The 17720-nt window shown below is 39.6% G+C and overlaps 1 protein-coding gene across 1 annotated transcript; it reads right to left on the minus strand.

Moving 5' to 3' along the window:
* Window positions 1-1372: 1372 nt before the first annotated feature.
* Window positions 1373-13122, minus strand: LOC128724335 (uncharacterized). Its single transcript, XM_053818063.1, has 4 exons — window positions 13033-13122; window positions 12656-12967; window positions 5135-12595; window positions 1373-3479 (listed from the first exon to the last, which is right to left on the minus strand). The coding sequence occupies exons 1-4, from the start codon at window positions 13120-13122 to the stop codon at window positions 2952-2954; spliced, it is 8391 nt and encodes a 2796-aa protein (XP_053674038.1). The 3' UTR covers window positions 1373-2951.
* Window positions 13123-17720: the final 4598 nt, after the last annotated feature.

Consider the following 17720-nt stretch of genomic DNA (forward strand, 5'->3'; position numbering starts at 1 on the left):
AACATTTTTTTTAAATAAGCATTTCTGTAAATTGCATCGCATCATATTCATAACTTTTTCTGTACAAACGCAAATGGTCAGCTGAAAAACTCATGTCAGCTGATCAACAGAAATCGTGCAGTTACGTGCACGAATATGTCAATACTACATCGAACTAGCTTGAATTTTTTAAATATATTTGCCATTCTCATCGCAGGAAGAATTTATGTACAATATGATGATAATGACGATATTTTCAGGGAGCGATAATTAGTTAATTTAATAGCTTTACATACTGGCTGTTAATTACATCTCTAGAGCTATTCAAATTTAACAACGCAAAACTAAACTATAACATAAGATAAGCGTAGGTAAGAGCCGCTTTCGAGAGGAAAAAGCTCCTCAAGCCCCGAAGTGGCGCATATGCGAGTAAAACAATGGAAGAAGCGCAACAGCGACGAATTGTTAATAACTGGTATTTTAATGTTAGACTGAGTTCGACAGAATACGGATAATATGTTACTTTCCGAATCGGATCCTCCAACCCAGCGTTCACTCAACCGCTAGTGGTTTAGTTTTAGCTAAAGACCTGATAAGTAACCATGCAGATGTGTAGAGATTACCGAAAAAAAAATCGTAAGCCTATATTAATCAAACCACAGCATTCAATGTATAGAGTACATTCTGTTCAGTTACATCGATGGTAATTTAAATTTCCAATTTTGGTACCAAGTAGATGTAGCATCATCCATAATAAAATCGGTATCATTATAGGTAGATAGTAAAAGTACACATGTGCGCTTAATCCTTCCAACTGAAGGTTGTACTAGTTGCATTCTTCGCTAGTATCTGAGACGTTTGCAACAACACGCTTTATATACAATACTAAAGTTGTTTGTATTATTGAATATCACTAATATCAAATGATATTTGGGTTTTCGAGCGAAGATTTAACATTTTCTAATGCAACAAATTGTGTAGAAGCTCAAACAGGAGGGTAACGAACGCGGGGGTTGTAAAAGCAATTTAAAAAAATCCAATCGGATGATACGGGATGGCTTTTACATTAAAGTTAAGTTATTCTTGACGGACGGTTTGACACTAAATAATCGTTTTCTTAATGGGTGATTCGTCTGGTCTATTATTAGTGTCGATATAAATTCTTATAATTATAAACTTTAAATAACACGAATACTATTAAAACGAAACTATAATAGAATGAACTAATAGAGAATAATGTTTCTTTTCATTGAAATTCAAACAATAAATTCAACAGGCGTTATCCTGAAGGAGCTTCCAGAAGGAATTCGGAACACAATCTAGCCAGTGATGTTTTCCTCATACATCGTATAAATTCGTCTGACTGTAAAGCTTTAGTTGGAGTAATTTCCAGTATTCTTGAGAAATTTATTTTTTCTGTCTATTCGTCATTGACTGTATACGTGAAATATTAAAATGTAGCATTTTGTTCAATTAACTAAAAATATACGCGGTTTAAATCGTTGTTATTTTATTTTTCCAATATATTTGATGTTTTGTATATTATTAGCTATTCATTGTGTCTCACCGTACACGTTTCGTTACTTGGTTACTTTATAACATTTCATGTTCGAGAATGTCTACTAAGTTCCTTAAACAGAGAAAGCTACCATCTTGCTGTCATTTAGAATGATTGTGGTACTACATCTTTTCCACAAGAATTGAGTTCGATCACGCACGCATGTAATTTCACTATGGCGAACGTGATATTACTAAAAGTAGCAAATTTTAAAGAAAACTGATGCTCACGTCGTGCGTGTTATAACACATACCTAAAATCGTGAGGAGATTGAAATTAAAACAATATCTAACCACAATCCTAGAGTAACGGTACGGTATGACGACATTGTGTGTTATATTTGCTTCATATAAATATTCGAAATAACTAGATGCTATGAATATTGTTAAGATAAGCTCGTGCTCGAGCTATCGTTACATGAATTCAATTCAACATTTGTTGAGCTCCAGTTTTTGAAAGTGGATGTGGCTGTTGTTCATCCTTTAGAACTTGTAATTAACCGCCTTACTTTAGCTTATTGGTAATTGGTAGCTATATTCATAGTATCCAATTCATAAAAAGCATGTTATTTTTCTATAAATTTGTATCGGCATTGTGAAATGTGTAGTGAATTGCCAATTGCCTTTTAACTATTCCATGCATCTGCGAACCACTGCACTGCTATACCTTATTTTGTCCCTGTTTTCCACAGAACATTGTGCAACATTTTCAACATACGACACTTCGACTTTATATAGGATAAATATTTGTGGAACAATATTTCCCGCAACCGTAGAACCATTTCTTCTGGTAGCACGACAACTAGCTTCAGAACATGTCAAAAGTTCCTTGCTGATGTTTCATCCAAAGCAGCTTCCAAATCTGTTGCCAAATTGCCATGAACTTGAGTTCACACGGAATGAATTTCTCAACTTCTATATTGGTAGTCATTTTAAAGTGAAGCTCAGTTTTACCGATGTTTTCACTACTCTCTCGTTCAGCATCTTACAGCAAATCAGTGAATTTTTCGTTTCTATTCAGTAGATTATGGAGGCAAATAGTGGTTACTAGACGGATATTAGACGGTCAAATTATGGACAAAACAATCGAAGCTTTCTTTAGAGATAAAAACAAACACCTGTAATATCTTCTGGTAAATCAAAACACGAGTAATAATGAGCATATATTTAAATATGCCAATGTTTTGAAAAACCTTTATGTAGTCAAAACTAAGAAAATGATTGCTACGAGATATAGCCGTGCAACATATGCTGCGCTTTCTAAACAATTCATATCAAGTCAAGGTAATCATAACTTAAGCACGTATAGAATATTTTAGTCATCGCATATCCATTCAGAACCAATCATCGTCATAGACATATTCACTATTTGTATCCTCGTTCAATCGTGAAGTGTTGCGCATGAATCTAGCTAATTAGCCACGATTACCACCGTAATAGTGTTTGCCTGAATTGTTTACACCCTGCCCGACATTGTTACCTCCGCCGGATTGTTGACCACTGCAATTACCGGTACCTTGTTGACCGTGGCCTATTGGTCGATTGGATCGTTGCTGATGATGTTGTAAACCTTGAACCTGTACGTGTGAAAAGTTCGTAGGTCGTTGAATTGGAGATGGATATCGTTGCGTTCCAGCAACACCAGATCCTTGAATTTGTACAGGCCCTCGGCCACTACTGCTTCCAGTACTGCCATTCGCACCGTTGCCAACAATAACTGCACTTCCAGTTCCGGTAGTATTAGCGCTACAACCAACTAGCTGATTGTGTCCCTGATTAGAGGACATCATGTTACGATTATGGTTCGCTGAGTGCTGATTTCCTTGCGGCTGTTGCTGACCTCCGGGCACAGTTGATAACAACGTTTGTTGTTGAGATGTGACTGACTGTTGTTGATTAGATATCTGTTGTTGATGTTGCATTAGTTGGTTCTGCAGATCCCACTAAAATACATAAAAATTATTAAAATATATTAAAGAACTAGTTAATTATAATTAAGTACAAATCGATCACAACAGCACATGGCGAAAATTTAATAGTTTATGGATAAACTATGTATAATCAAAATAATTAAAAAGCTCTCAAATTTAGAGTTTTGAACAATAATTGTAAGTGATTTAAATATAGTAATAAAAATTGTAATACCAGGGTTAAATTCACAAAAATTGAAAAGAATCAAATTCACTATATTTCAGTAAAACATGTTTCAGAATGGCAAAAATAGATCACTACATGTGATCATTTTTTCTTTGTGAGAAATAACCAATACTACTAGCATAATCAAATGAAAAATAATTAAAATGAGGGACAGGGTGCTGATCAACTCATTTGAAATAAGTAACTAGATGAAATTAAAAGCAAAGATAGCCAGCCATTAGTGCTTTTATAAGAAAAACGAACAAAATGCTTAAACAAGATTAAAAAATGAAAGAATTTAGAAAAATGTACATCTTATTGAATTGAAAACATTTCGATCTCGAGTTTGTGCTCATTAACTTTTTGATATAATCTATTATTGGAAATAATGCTGATAATTATGCATTTATCTTTGCTGTATTCGGTAACTTACATCTACATTTACTTAGCTTGCTTTGGTAAGTTATTATTCTACGATTATCGATGTAAGTGTTTAAGAACGATAAAATAATGAAAAATACGTAGGTTTTTTTAAACAAATCAATGTCGTTAATGAATAAATCAATTTTTTTACTACGGATGGATTTAACTCTAAATTAAGGCGCTATCTAGGATGTAATAAATGCTGTAAATTGATATTTTTTGTTGAACTTTTTGTAACGAAGATCATACGAAATCAAAAACATACCCTATAAAGATACTAATAGTTACTTGCATATAAATGCTATGCTATGCAGGAAATGGAGTTAGAGCTCAAATATTAGAGTTACGTTCAACAAGAAGATAAGCATTTCTAAACCACAAAAAATGAAAAATGATTAGAGAATTAGCTAGCAACACCCTCAACAAACCGACATACTAAGTGTACAACGAAATAAAATCCTAGAGCACGTTTAGATATATTTTATTCAAGTAATAGTGTGTGTTCCATTTTCTATTCAAATAGTAAAAGTATAACACAGAGATGTAATATAGGTATAAGGCTTCAATATCATTAATATTGAAACGCGGTGAGCCGTTTGACACGAATGCTCTACATTTGAATGATAAATTGATCTCAGGAACTGTATAGCACTTACACACAAAACATGTATGTAAGAAGTTCCAGAGGAAAGGAAACGTCGAAAAGAGAAAATACGGGCGGATGATAATAAACAATGATATAAGGAGAAACGCATACAACTCAAGGGTCTTATTATTATTTATCAATGCAAAAAACTAAAGCAAAAATATGACTATAATAATACGACGTTCCTAAGCATTAGCCTACGAATATAATTTGCCATTTTAGTACAGCACCAATCAAGAAACACGGATTAAAAATTCAATAGCTTCACTAACAGCTGCTTCTGATTATGTTTGTCTTGTCTTACTAGATCTAATCTAACTAACATTCACGCATGTAGCATCATAATAGAGCCATAGCCATAGGCTACTTATGATAGAATGTATAATAACTCACTGTATCCTGCTGCTGTTGCTGTTGTTGCTGCTGGATGTGAGATGATTGTGGAGATTGGTTTGATTTAATATATGCAGCAGCAGTTGCGCTCGACTGCTGTGAGCTATTGTTCGGAGCACCTCGATATTGTTGTTGGCCCATCGTCGGATTGGTAGCGGTTAGAAGCGGTGAACTTAAAAATTGAGAACTATAACTAGGCATCTGCTGCTGTGGCGGTGGAGGCTGAGGCGCGTTGGAAGGATTTTGTCCTCCGTGACCTCCAAACATATTTGCAGCGGCCACAGCTCCTGCCGGTATACCAAACGCATTTTGCGCAGCTGCACCTGCTGCACCAGCCGAGCCGAAGAATGCGTTCTGACCACCAGCAGAGTTTGAGTAGTAACTAGCAGCCGTGTTTTGCATCGGTGCAGGCGGGAACATGTTAAGATATTGCTGTGCGTACGGTGGCTGTCCAACTGAGCCCCCACTTGGTTTTGGCTGCCCAATCGCACCAATCTGTTGTGTCGAAGATTTTACCGAAGAAGACATAAGGGAGCTGTTGCTTGACGAAATTAACATCGTATTTGGATTGCCCATCTGAGTTGACTGATTGTACGGTGACTGAACAGAACCCATGCGAAACTGAGAGGAGAGACTCTGAAACATTTCGGGCGTAGGCCCCGTTTGCATATTAGCTGGTGTAGGAGTCATGTACGCGTTGTATGGAGCTCCTGTACCAGATGTACCGTAGTGACCTGGAAACTGTGAAAACTGCGAACGACCACTAGGTTCGATTTGGAATGCGTTATAAAGACCAGCCTGGGAAGTAAGGGCTGCAGGCGAATTGTACAGGACAGCTGGCGGTGATGGAATCGCTGATACACCATATTGGGCCGGATAAAATGGATGCGGCGCAGATGGAATCGAGCTACTCTGCATCTGTGGCGGTGGCGGCGATAGTCCCAAACCGCTCGATTGATGCATACCGCTTACACTAACACCACTTCCCTGCTGGGTCGGTTTAACCTTGCATACGTTAACGTTGTTTGCAGCAACGGCGGCTGCTAACACATCCGTGGCCTGGTGTTTATTTAAGCTCATTGTGACGGCTGCCGCCCCTTGATGCTGCACATTAACGGATGAAACATGTTGTTGCGCTTGCTGTTGTTGATGTTGAACTTGAAGCGGTTGTTGATGATGCGATTGCTGTAGTTGTTGTTGATGTTGTACAGGAAGCTGTTGCAGCTGCTGTTGATGTTGCCCCTGTTTTTGCGATTGATGTTGTTGCTGGTGCGGTTGCGAATGTGCTGACGGCGGTGGCTGTTGCGGTTGTGACTGTTGCTGCGTTTGTTGCTGTGACTGTTGTTGCGACATTTGTGGAGGCGGTTGTTGCGGTTGCTGTTGTGATTTCATTTGCGCCTGTGATTGCGACTGTAACTGCGCTTGTACATGCTGTTGCGATTGCGCATGTGACTGCGATTGTGGAGACTGTTGTTGCGATTGCTGCAGATGTTGTGGCTGATCCGGATGTTGCTGCTGCTGACGCGGCTGATGCAATTGTTGCGTATGTTGTTGTTGCAAGGAGTGCTGTGCTTGCTGTTGATGCTGTTGGAGCTGTTTTTGCGTTTGACGCTGTTGTGACTGCTGCGATTCCTGAAGATGCTGTTGCTGTCGTTGAGCTTTTGATTCATGCTGATGCTGATGAATTTGCTTCTGTTGCGCCTTAGCAGCCTGTTGTTGTTGGAGGGGTTGCGAATGATGATGACTTAAACCATACACACCGTTAGAACCATCGTTACAATCGGTGGCGAGGGTTGTTCCAGCTGTCATGTCACAACCGTCAGCTGATGCTACTGAGTTCGGCACATTGCATACATTGGTTGAACTGTTAAAATGATCTACTAGAGCATCTGAATCCGCACCGAAAGCAGCTCCATAAGTAGAATTAGCACCGTGTGTTTGATGCGAATGGTGGCCGCTTCCTCCAGCATGCGGATGCTGATACTGTGCCAGATGTGGTTGATGATGTGAGCCTGGCACGAAATTTGATTTTAAATGGACATTGTTGCCACCTCCACTATTCCCAGTGCCACCAACAGAATAATCATTAGTCACACTAACATTGCAAGCAACATTACTTCCGACGCCTGGTTGCTCTGGTACAGTTGGCATTTCCCAAACTTTCTTTACACTCGCTATTTTCATATTTAAATCAACAGTAGACGGTGAGATCATGTTTTGCACCGAAACTGGGCCTCCTACATGACTACCACCACTCTCCACATCGATTGATTTCGACAAACACAAACTGCTCGATACTGATGATTGTTGCTTGACACCTTTGTCACCATCAATCAGATGACTAATATCAGTTTCAAAAGCGTACGATTTCATATCTTTTTCGTAATCATCCCCCTTTTGGAAGGAAATTCCATGTAAAGAGTTTGATATAACACTACAAGACGTCTGTGGTTGCTTCGAAACACCCGTCGATAAAACATTTCTCTGGGTATTACTTACAATCGTTTGCGGGAAACTATTATCAACTGATGACGTTGAAGCCACAGGGCGATGAACAGAAGAATTTGATGCAAGCGGTTTAATAACTGATCCTACGGTACCCGAAGAGGACTTTTCGCTGATCGAACCAGAGCTTACTTTCAAACCAACATTAACGGCGCTGTTGCTAGTAGTTTGCTGACGTCTAACCGTCGCATTAGTAGTTCCGCTGGTATTGCTACTATCTCCAAGCACTGCACTAGGACCTCCCGTACCTAACGCAGATACCGTTGTGCCAGATTTGTAGTTCGTGTTTTCAAAGATAATTGTGTTGACCGGTGGAGTATTGCCGTCCAGATGATGCTTATCATTATCAGTCTTGGCGCTTACTGAGGAAGAAACAACGGCCAGTTTATCCATTACAGCCTGCTGTGATGACAACTGATGTTCTACACACACTCCTTCTCCTTCCGTGGACGAAATTGAAGAAGGTGTACACAGAACTGTAGCTGACATATTTGTATTATCTGAAATATTCGACAATGCCACTGTGGGGCCTGTTTGATTGGAATTGGATCCTCCCGGTGAAACTAAACTTTCGCCACTAGAATCAGTGCTGTTGAGTCTTACTCGTTGACCTCGTGTAATAGGAGCCTGTTTTGATAAGCGTGAAGGCATATGGTTGCTGGAACCCACTCTATAACCTCCACCACCAGAACTGCTTCCGATAATATTGGAGACATTCGCATTGCCTCTGTACACCACAGAGCCGTCTTGGTTAGTGGTATTGACACTTACATTCGCCCCAGTTGAAGAGTTTATGTTCTTTGGCTGTTGCTGAGTTGTCAAGGAGCTACCGCTTTTCGCATTTACCAACGTATTTATGCCGCCTTTAGATCGCATCTTATCATCTTTATGAGTACCATAAGATAATTTATTAGAATCATTCGCGCAGCTGTCCTTCAAAGGATTATCATCTGCAATACTCGATCTGTTTCTTGTTTTGTGAGACACTCCTTTGTCATCACTGGAATGAGATTCATCCTTAAGAATGTCCATCATCGTGTTTGATTTTCGATCTACAAGCATCGCAACAGATTTTGCTTGATCATTACTTTGTTGCAAAACATCTTCAGTTCCTTTGCTCCCTATATTTGTTGAAAAAGGTCTGATATTTTTATTTCGATCATCCCCAGCAGTTGATGTAATGGCAATGCTGCTGTTTATACTGTCACCGTCAGAGTGGTGTTTCATGTCTTTATCATCAATGCAGCTCGTGCCGCTTCCGAACGGGCTTTTGGACTTTGGTGGACCATATCCTTCAATTTTTTTACAAACATTTGCACCGCTATCAATTGAAGATCCTCCACAACCATCAATCGTAGGTGGTTGTTTTTGTCGAATGATAGCGCTTGATGAAGTTACAACACTGGTTCCAGCGCTACCGCCGCCTCGGCCCCGACGGGATGGTTCTCCACGTGGAACAAATCCTTCCTTAGTAATGCCAATGTTAATAGTACCAACTGTCGTTGTTTGTATTCCACCAGCCGCAGAAGATGAGTTATTATAAGATGTTTGATGGGGAAGCAAATTTTGCTTAGATTGTTCTTCTAGTCCTTCTTCTGATATTTCAGACTCACTCCAGCAATCTTGATTGTAGCCACGAGTCCCTCCGCCAATTCTACCACCACCACGGGATCGATTCCAATTGGTGTTACCGCCTCTATTGGATACACCGCCTGGGCCTTCTCCACGATGATATCCACCAGAATAGCTACTTCCGCGAATCCCGGAACGAGCATCATGATTTCGATTTTCTCGTGAGTGTGCTTGCTGATTTGACGCAATTGCTTTCTTTTTCCCACTTTGCTGACCTGGCTGTATTACCGCAGATATGGACGATGCATGCTTATCATCTAATTCTTTTCCGCTGAATGAATTCGAAACGACCAAAGCATCTGTAGCAGCCGATTTCGGAGAGCTATCCATTCGTGAAACGTCATTTTGGAAATCATTCGAACATGCTTCTACATTTTCTACGTTATGCTCTACAGTTGCAGCAGAATATTCCTCTGTTTGACGTAATTTTCCTTTTTCTAAACCACATTTTTTAGATTGATCATCTATGTCATCCCACATCCTCGCATTACCACCAACGACATTACCCCCCATATTAGCAATTGCATCCGACGATGGCAGTACCTTAGCCTTTTCGCTTTCTTTGTCCTTTTGTTTGATAGATTCACGATCTATGTTTTTCAGGCCACCATGACTACTAGTACCTTGAACGTCGTCGTGTAGTGTAGACGTATGTAAAGGTGTTGTTTCTTTGACGCGTTGCAATATTTGCTTCGGATGCTCGCAATCTGTACGAGGCGGGGTATCACGTAGTTTTTCACTGCCACTGAACGAAGCAGGTGATGATGCTGAAGAACCCTTTCCTGTATCTTTGTCGCAGGATATTTCTCTGGAATAATTTCCAGAATTGCCAATGTTACTACCAGAATTGCGCGCCGAAGATTGATTATAGAGATGGGAATGTTGTCCATGATGGTGATGATTATCATCACTGGAGCCACTAATCTTTCGATTACCCGATTCCGATAAACTACGAGTCAGAGGCGTAATGCGTTCCCCACTGACTTGCTTCATATGATTGTGGTTGGCAGAGTCTGAATTTCCACTGCTTACTGTATTGATTTGATCCACTTCGGCAGTATCCAGGCGAGATTTCATAACCTCCCGTTGAAGATGCTCACGGTTCTCAAATTGTTGACGCTGGCGTTCATCTCGCTCTCGAACAGAAGAGCTACGTGAACTGGTTGTTACACTGTCCACTACACCGGCTGCTGTTGCACTACGGCGTGACCCACCCGCCATATTATTTGCTGCATTTTTTCCGTAGCTCTGTGGGTTATGCATAAATCGTGGATCATATTGCTGTGCAAAAGGAAGCCCACTTTTCATTTCACCACCAGCATTAGTTGATGACACAGTAGCGTTACTGGCAGAGCTCATGCGAGATACAGACTGGGGGACAGTTGAATTATTATTTGTATTTGCATTGGCAGCCAATAGGTTCGTTCCAGATGTATTTCTTTCCAATTTACGCTTCTGGAATCTCGGTGGTAAATTTGACTGGAACGTCTTCGAAAATCCTGGCATGTCCCAATTACTACTAGAACTACCGCTGATAATACTAGAATCACGATCGTGCCGTGAACTACCACCAGCAATAAATTCATAGCGGACTTCCTTCACATCGATTCGTTCATCGCTTTTTCCTCGTATTTTAACAGATATAGTACGTTCGCCAGCCTTTTCCATTATGCTGTCTTCCTGTAATTTGCCAGATGGAGATGTTGTTATATTTGCAATAGATGCAGCAGTAGCATTTATATTATTAGTTATGTCGTTATTGCTTTGATTGGTGTCCACCACATCATCAGCTTTTTTCCGGCTAAGTTTTTGTTCCAGTTCTTGCAACTTTCTAGCTGCAGCCTGCTTACGTTCCAATTCTCGTCTTTGATCCTCTTCACGACGCTGCTTTAAGCGCTCTTTTGCCTCAGCCGCATCGAGAGCTCCTAGGCTCACGACATTTGTGGTAATTAAACCACCATCGCCAGATCCAACAGCCCTTCCACCATATCCATTCGATTGCGCCAAGTCACGATCCTGATCATGACCATGATCCCGATCTCTATCGGTAATACGATCACGTCCACTGTCACGGTCGCGTATCACTATACGTTCATGGCTGCCAAACCTCTCTTGATCGCGATCTTTCACTTCGTCGATAGCTGACGTTTTCATTTCTGTTTTCGGAACAGAAATCTCATTTTCCTTAGTTGAAATTGTCGTAGAATTCAGCTCCGATTCATCATCAGAAAATTCCAACTTCTGATTATAATCAAATTCATAATCTTTAGCCCAACCCTCATCCTTCGCGATTGCTTCCAACCTTTGAAGTTCTTCGTCTCGTATGATCGGCCGAACCACCACCTGTTCTTGTTCAGCCAAAGAACCCACACCATATGGTAGCATGGTATTACGATTATCATCATGTATTCCGCCTGGGCTGCTAGTTTCGCTGCTGCCAGTGGCGTTAGCCCCTGTAGAAACTCGTGTATGTCCCATAGAAACGGTGTTTCCATTACCACCAGCCATTGTGTTTCGGTTAGCATATCGTGGTGGTTGGGCACTGCCACCACCTCGTCGGTTTCCATACTGATGATGATCGTTATATGCTCCACCGCCACCTCTTTCGGAGCCTCCAGCACCAGGATTGCCGCTGGTACCAATACCAGCCTTGCCACCAACACGAGCTCTGCCGGACGAAGCTATACCAGAAGCAGTATTGCTTCCACGGTTGCTTTGCTGCTGCTGGGATGAACCTTGTGATGAATTCTGTGCAAAGTGATTTGATATTTGGGCAACATTTCCAACGGTGTTTCCATTTCCGCTGCTCCCAATACTGGTGTTGCTGTGATTTACGATGGAATTGAACCCACCGATGCCGCTGTTTTTGTTGTTGCTCTTGGTACCAGAAGATACATTGTTGTTTCGAGAATCGTGCGGCGACGATGTTGATGCAGCTGAAAAGTGAGATAACTGCGTTTGGGAAGTTTGTCCCGTAGTCGAGGAAAATCCTTCGTTTCCGCTTCCTGTCGAGCCGCTTTCGTTTCCTCGTTGCATAAACGGAGGCAATAATGCCCTGAATTGTGGGGGCAATGGGGCAGTTTGTGAAGGTATCGAAGTATAAGTATTCGACCCAATCTGATCGCTCGCACCTTCTACCATCTCCGTTGTATTGCTGGAACCAGCTAGTCGACCAGCCTGACCTTGTTGATGAATCCAATTCGCAGCATCGGTTTGTGGTCTCAAAACTAGTTGAGACGCACTGGGGTAGTGGTCTTGGTAATTTTGTGCTTTGTTGGCATTTGAACCAAATGTACCAGTCGCATCCAGCAGTGGGAACTCGTTCTAAAACAAAAATAAGATGTTCAGTTTTGTTGTTAATGTTTACTTTTTGTCATAATATACCGTATTCCATGTTGATTCAGAATTTTTTGAGTTATGTAGAGATGCTTGCTGTTGAGAATTCTTATTAGCAATTGAAGTAGTTGAAGATGGAATTGCTTTGTTTGCAGGATGACTTGGGCTATTGATAACGTTTTGACCGTCGGTTTGTTCACCAGACCAACTGGCAAGCTGGTCAGTAGGATTGCTAACTTCGGCCTTCAAGGATGGAAGATTCGCCGGTGCTCGACGGGCCGACGGCACCTTCCCCAAACTTTGCATACCATGTTTACGCGGAACTGCACTCTTTTGGGTAGACGGCTCCAAAGATTCACCCTAGAAATATGAAGATCTTTAGCACTGGTAGATCATACATGCTTCTGCTAACTTATGTTTCTTACTCGACTAGTTATGTACAGCTTGTTGATATCTAATGCTGCGAATTTGGGTTTGGCGTTACGCTCTCCCCTAGTTCCTCCCAAGGCGCTCATACTGCCAGAGAATCTTCATCAGCGAAGAATATACTTTTCGTTATGTTCGACGGTTTTGTAATGACGATACAATACAACAGTTGGTTTACTTTCGTCAAATTAATTATTTATTACCGAGCTGTTTTGTTAACTTCTGTGAATGCACACAATATACTGGATATACCACAATGGTTAGAAAATACACTGTTCTGTAAAACAAAGAAAAATAAACTACTTAAGATTGATATTCAAAAATTAAACAGAATGAAAATCAATTATTTTCTAATTGTTCCAGACAAATAACATAGTAAAAATACGACGCATACAATTTAGTCTAATCATCAAACTTTTTTGATCGGCATCTGAGACGGTCACCCACACGCGTTTTGTATGTATGTTTGTTTGCTGCAACACATATACAAATATTAACTTTAACGACGCATTTCCCAGTAAAACTTAAGCCACGTCTTGCATAGCATGTCACTTAGCACAGTAACTTTGTAAAAGGTCGATCAGTGCTCAAAAATTGCACAACCAATGCCACTGCCATCTAGCATTGATAAGACCCGAAAAGTAAGTCATTCGGCTGCTGAAACATAACAAGCTTTAGTTCTTCCATCATAGAATACAGCCACATACCATAGAATAGCCAAAATCAACCTATGACGCTTTTTTTAAATGTCGCTCAAACCTATCAAAAAAAGACTATGACCAAAGCCATATGCCAGGTGATGGTGCTTAGCAAACTGTCAAGCCACCACCAAAGCTATTCGTCTTTAGGATGGATTAGCCCAGTTCCTTTTTAACTTATCACTACAAAGAATCAATCCAAGATCCAAGAATGAATTCGTCTATCGTCAATATTATAATCCAGATCTTGGAAGACGGCAAAGTATATCGGGTTGGAGATGGCACCACTAGCGGCCTTGCTAACAAATGCAATTGCAAATCTACGCGGGGATGATGTACAGAATGTACATGATGTAGTCGTCAAAAACTACATTACCTACATTGGGTCAAAGATCAACTGCGACAACAGTATTGAATCACGTGCGCATCTCAGATGTTGGCTTTCTCTAAACCTGAGGAGATCTTCTTAGCTGTGTCGAAACGTAAGATGCTTTGAAGGATTTTTGGCCCAGTATGTATGTAGAAGGCACCATCACGACGGGCTCTATTAGATGTAAGATAGCCTCACTATTGTGCAGCGAATTTGACATGCTCCGGTGGATTGGTCATTAGAATGGCACAGGACGACCCAGCCCGTGAAGTCTAGGTATGACTGTCCGCATGGACAGAGAAGACGTCATAGACCTAAACTGAGACAGAGTAATGTCGTATATGCATTCCCCAAAAGACCCTTGATACATAAGATTTTCCTAGAATTCATTTAATGGCCATTCCAATTTATCTTCTGTCAAACTGTTTCTCCTCTTTCTCCGGAAACCTATTTTATACATACATACTACCCCCCTGTAATAAGTCATATTCTACTACGTCAATAAATTTTGCTAAGACAACCTATAGTTTTTTGCTGATTCTCGCCCACCGACTTTTACCGTTTTCCATATTTCTCTCACCCGAACTTAAACTTTTCTGATGTAATTCTAAACCGTAGTAAAATTTATCGCTATAGGTTAAAAAAACTCGGAATATTACCAAAGACCTGAATTCTATCTCAACCTTTTTACAATCCCAATAATTCAACATCATTTAGCAATTATCAATATGTTTCCGCTGTTTTTTCATATATTTACTTCCACATCTTTATTCCCTCTCAGACACGCCTCCCAACAGGGAGGGCAACTTGCCCTTCTCTATTTTTCGTCTCTGTGGCTACTATTTTCTAATACATTACTTCATTCATTTTCAATCCTCACGCGCTTTTCCTATCATCAATATCTCAAAATTTCATTCTTTTTTAGTAGCACAAAAACCGTATATATAAACTAAATATATCCCTTATAAAAAAATTCAAACATTTTGCTACACTCATTCAATAAGAATTCCAATTAATTCCAACTTATGGTAGGTTATTTATAAAATCAATATCATTTTAAAGATAAATGATAAATCATTCAAAAAGCAACTTTTAAAGTTCCTCGGACATCGTGTGAAGCTTTGTTCTCACATAGTTAGCTAGCATCTTCGATGGAGAGTGTGCTGTTCCTATAAACTGTGAGGTAGGGACTATGGTTTGGCTTTTTCATTTCATCCATTGAAATTAATCAACACCCGACCTCCTGTATGTTCTCTTCAAACATACCAGCCAAACATAAATATCAAAACCTTTCAGAAAGTGATGTGCAGAATTAATTGTTAACCACAAAACAAACTGCTTTAATGAGCTGATAAGCATTATCCATCTCTATCGAGACTGTTGCACAAGACCGACGATTAACGGTAAGAGAATTTATTGCAATGGTTTCTGATATGCCTTAAACTACTGTTAATAAGATTTCAACATGTGTTCGTGAGTTGACTAAAGTCAGTAACAAAGAAAATCATTCAGCTTATTGTCAAATTTGAAAACACTTCTTTGATAAACCACCTTGCAGGCGATTTTGCATCGCGTAATTTTCATCTTTTTCGGTCCTTCAAATCCATCAACATTGTACCCCGGGCAATCAATAAATTAGCACCATCAGGAGATTGTTCTTATTTACCGAAAAGTAAATGGAATACGTAATGCGAATCCGAAACGACGATTATGTTAAAAAACTTTAAAAAATCACTTCTGGCACTATAGTTCTTGTAATAAAGTCTCATTTAATATGAAAAATCGACCCTAATTTACGAACATCCATTGTTCTCGACGACCTAATGGTCTGGTTGAGTTAGTGTTGTAAAAGAATTACAATTTTACTTTGGCGCATATTGGACCGAGACATCTTGCACCACGTGTGCTCGTACGATCAGAATCAGTGTGCAGAATACTTTTTCATCAATCAAAACATTAATCAAAACAAACAATTTCGTTTTTTTTCACAAAAATATAAAAATTATTTCACACTTTACACTCTGAAATCACATAAACCTAAATGAAATTAAATATCACCACTCTAGCATGAAAATAATGAAAACAAAATTCAACATCACAATATCGCGTATGATCAAGCTGCAAGTCTGTAAATATTTTAAAAATTATGTTAGAAATTTAAATTTTTGATGAAATTAATTCAAGACACATTTTACACTAGTTCACACATAATATTAAGGATTGTGAAAGCAATAAAAGAATTTCAAAATCTGCAGTAGGCATTGCAATTTGATTCGTTTAATAAATTGATCGATTTCTTAGAATATTGTCCAACACTACTAGAACAAAAAGAGACCTAATTTGTCTCTTTCATCCCTACTTTATTGATTCACACTACTACACCACCGCTACAGGCATTGGTAGACATGACAGAAGGGAAAACTTTCAACAGTACGAAAAAAGAGATAGAAGCTCTGCCGACGCGTGCCGTACTCTTTATTTCATTCGTATTTTACTCCAAACCGAGCAAAATGAACGCGCATAAAATTTTTGTTCGTGAGTGGCTTTTAGATGTGTAAGTGATTGCAACTTAAAAAAAGAAAGTGCCAGCAAACACACGCATACTAACTGCTCAAAATCACGTAGTTCTGTTTTAATCATAAGTACATATTTTTTAAGCTGTTACTTACCTATATTTCCCAAATTATGCCGGTCGTGAGTAGTAAAAATCCGTTTTTGCAGTCACTTTCACAGAATTGCTACTTTTGAAACAGTAAGGTATGACTGGTTAAGCTGTAATAGCCTAATGTGAAAGGCCAACTTTGCCTCTTTTAACGACTATAGCGAGTAGCATGTACCCAATGGTGGCCAGTTACAGTCAACTGTCAAAGATGGAACAAAGAATAAAAATGGCTTACTGAAAATATACGACGCAGGCTGTGCCAGTAAATGTTCGATGTAGCTGATTCTTGAGTTCATAAAAGACATAATAACTTCAGTTCCAGTTTATGATTTAAGATGAAAAAAGAACAATATTTCTGAAAATGGTTGTCGATACTATCGTTCACATATCGTTTTAAGAAGAAACAGGCATTTTCGGCAAGACGTACATCGTGTTTTCAAGAGCAAAAAAATAAGAAAAAATGCCACACGCACTCACTACCTCACTCACACACGCACGCATAACAGAATTCATTCACATACACACAACCACACACTAGTAAAAATTCGCTTGATGGCGGAACTGAAATCACCGTTCACAAAAAATTTTTGGTCGCCAATAACCAATATAATCGTACACGATGAAACAACAATCCTACTACCATTTCAGTTTGGGTAATGATTTCCAAAAGTTCAAATAATAGATCATAGAAACTCAAGAACGATGGCTTGGATAGTACCATATAAGAACTCTTGCCAACGTACGCTAGAGGTGAGCATAACGCAAAATGTACGATTACATACTTTACCAATGCTGCGACAACACTTCACTATTATTCAATGAACCGGCTGAGCGGGAAAGTATAGTTTGGAAATAAGTCTTCCTATTCCAAATTGCCTCGAAACTACACGCTTTCAACAGCTTTTCTAGCAGCACGAATCGCAAAATTTCTAAAATGGCGTCTAGTGAAGTGCAAAA

This window comes from Anopheles nili, chromosome 3 (assembly GCF_943737925.1).
Source record: "Anopheles nili chromosome 3, idAnoNiliSN_F5_01, whole genome shotgun sequence".
Taxonomy (NCBI): Eukaryota; Metazoa; Arthropoda; class Insecta; order Diptera; family Culicidae; genus Anopheles; species Anopheles nili.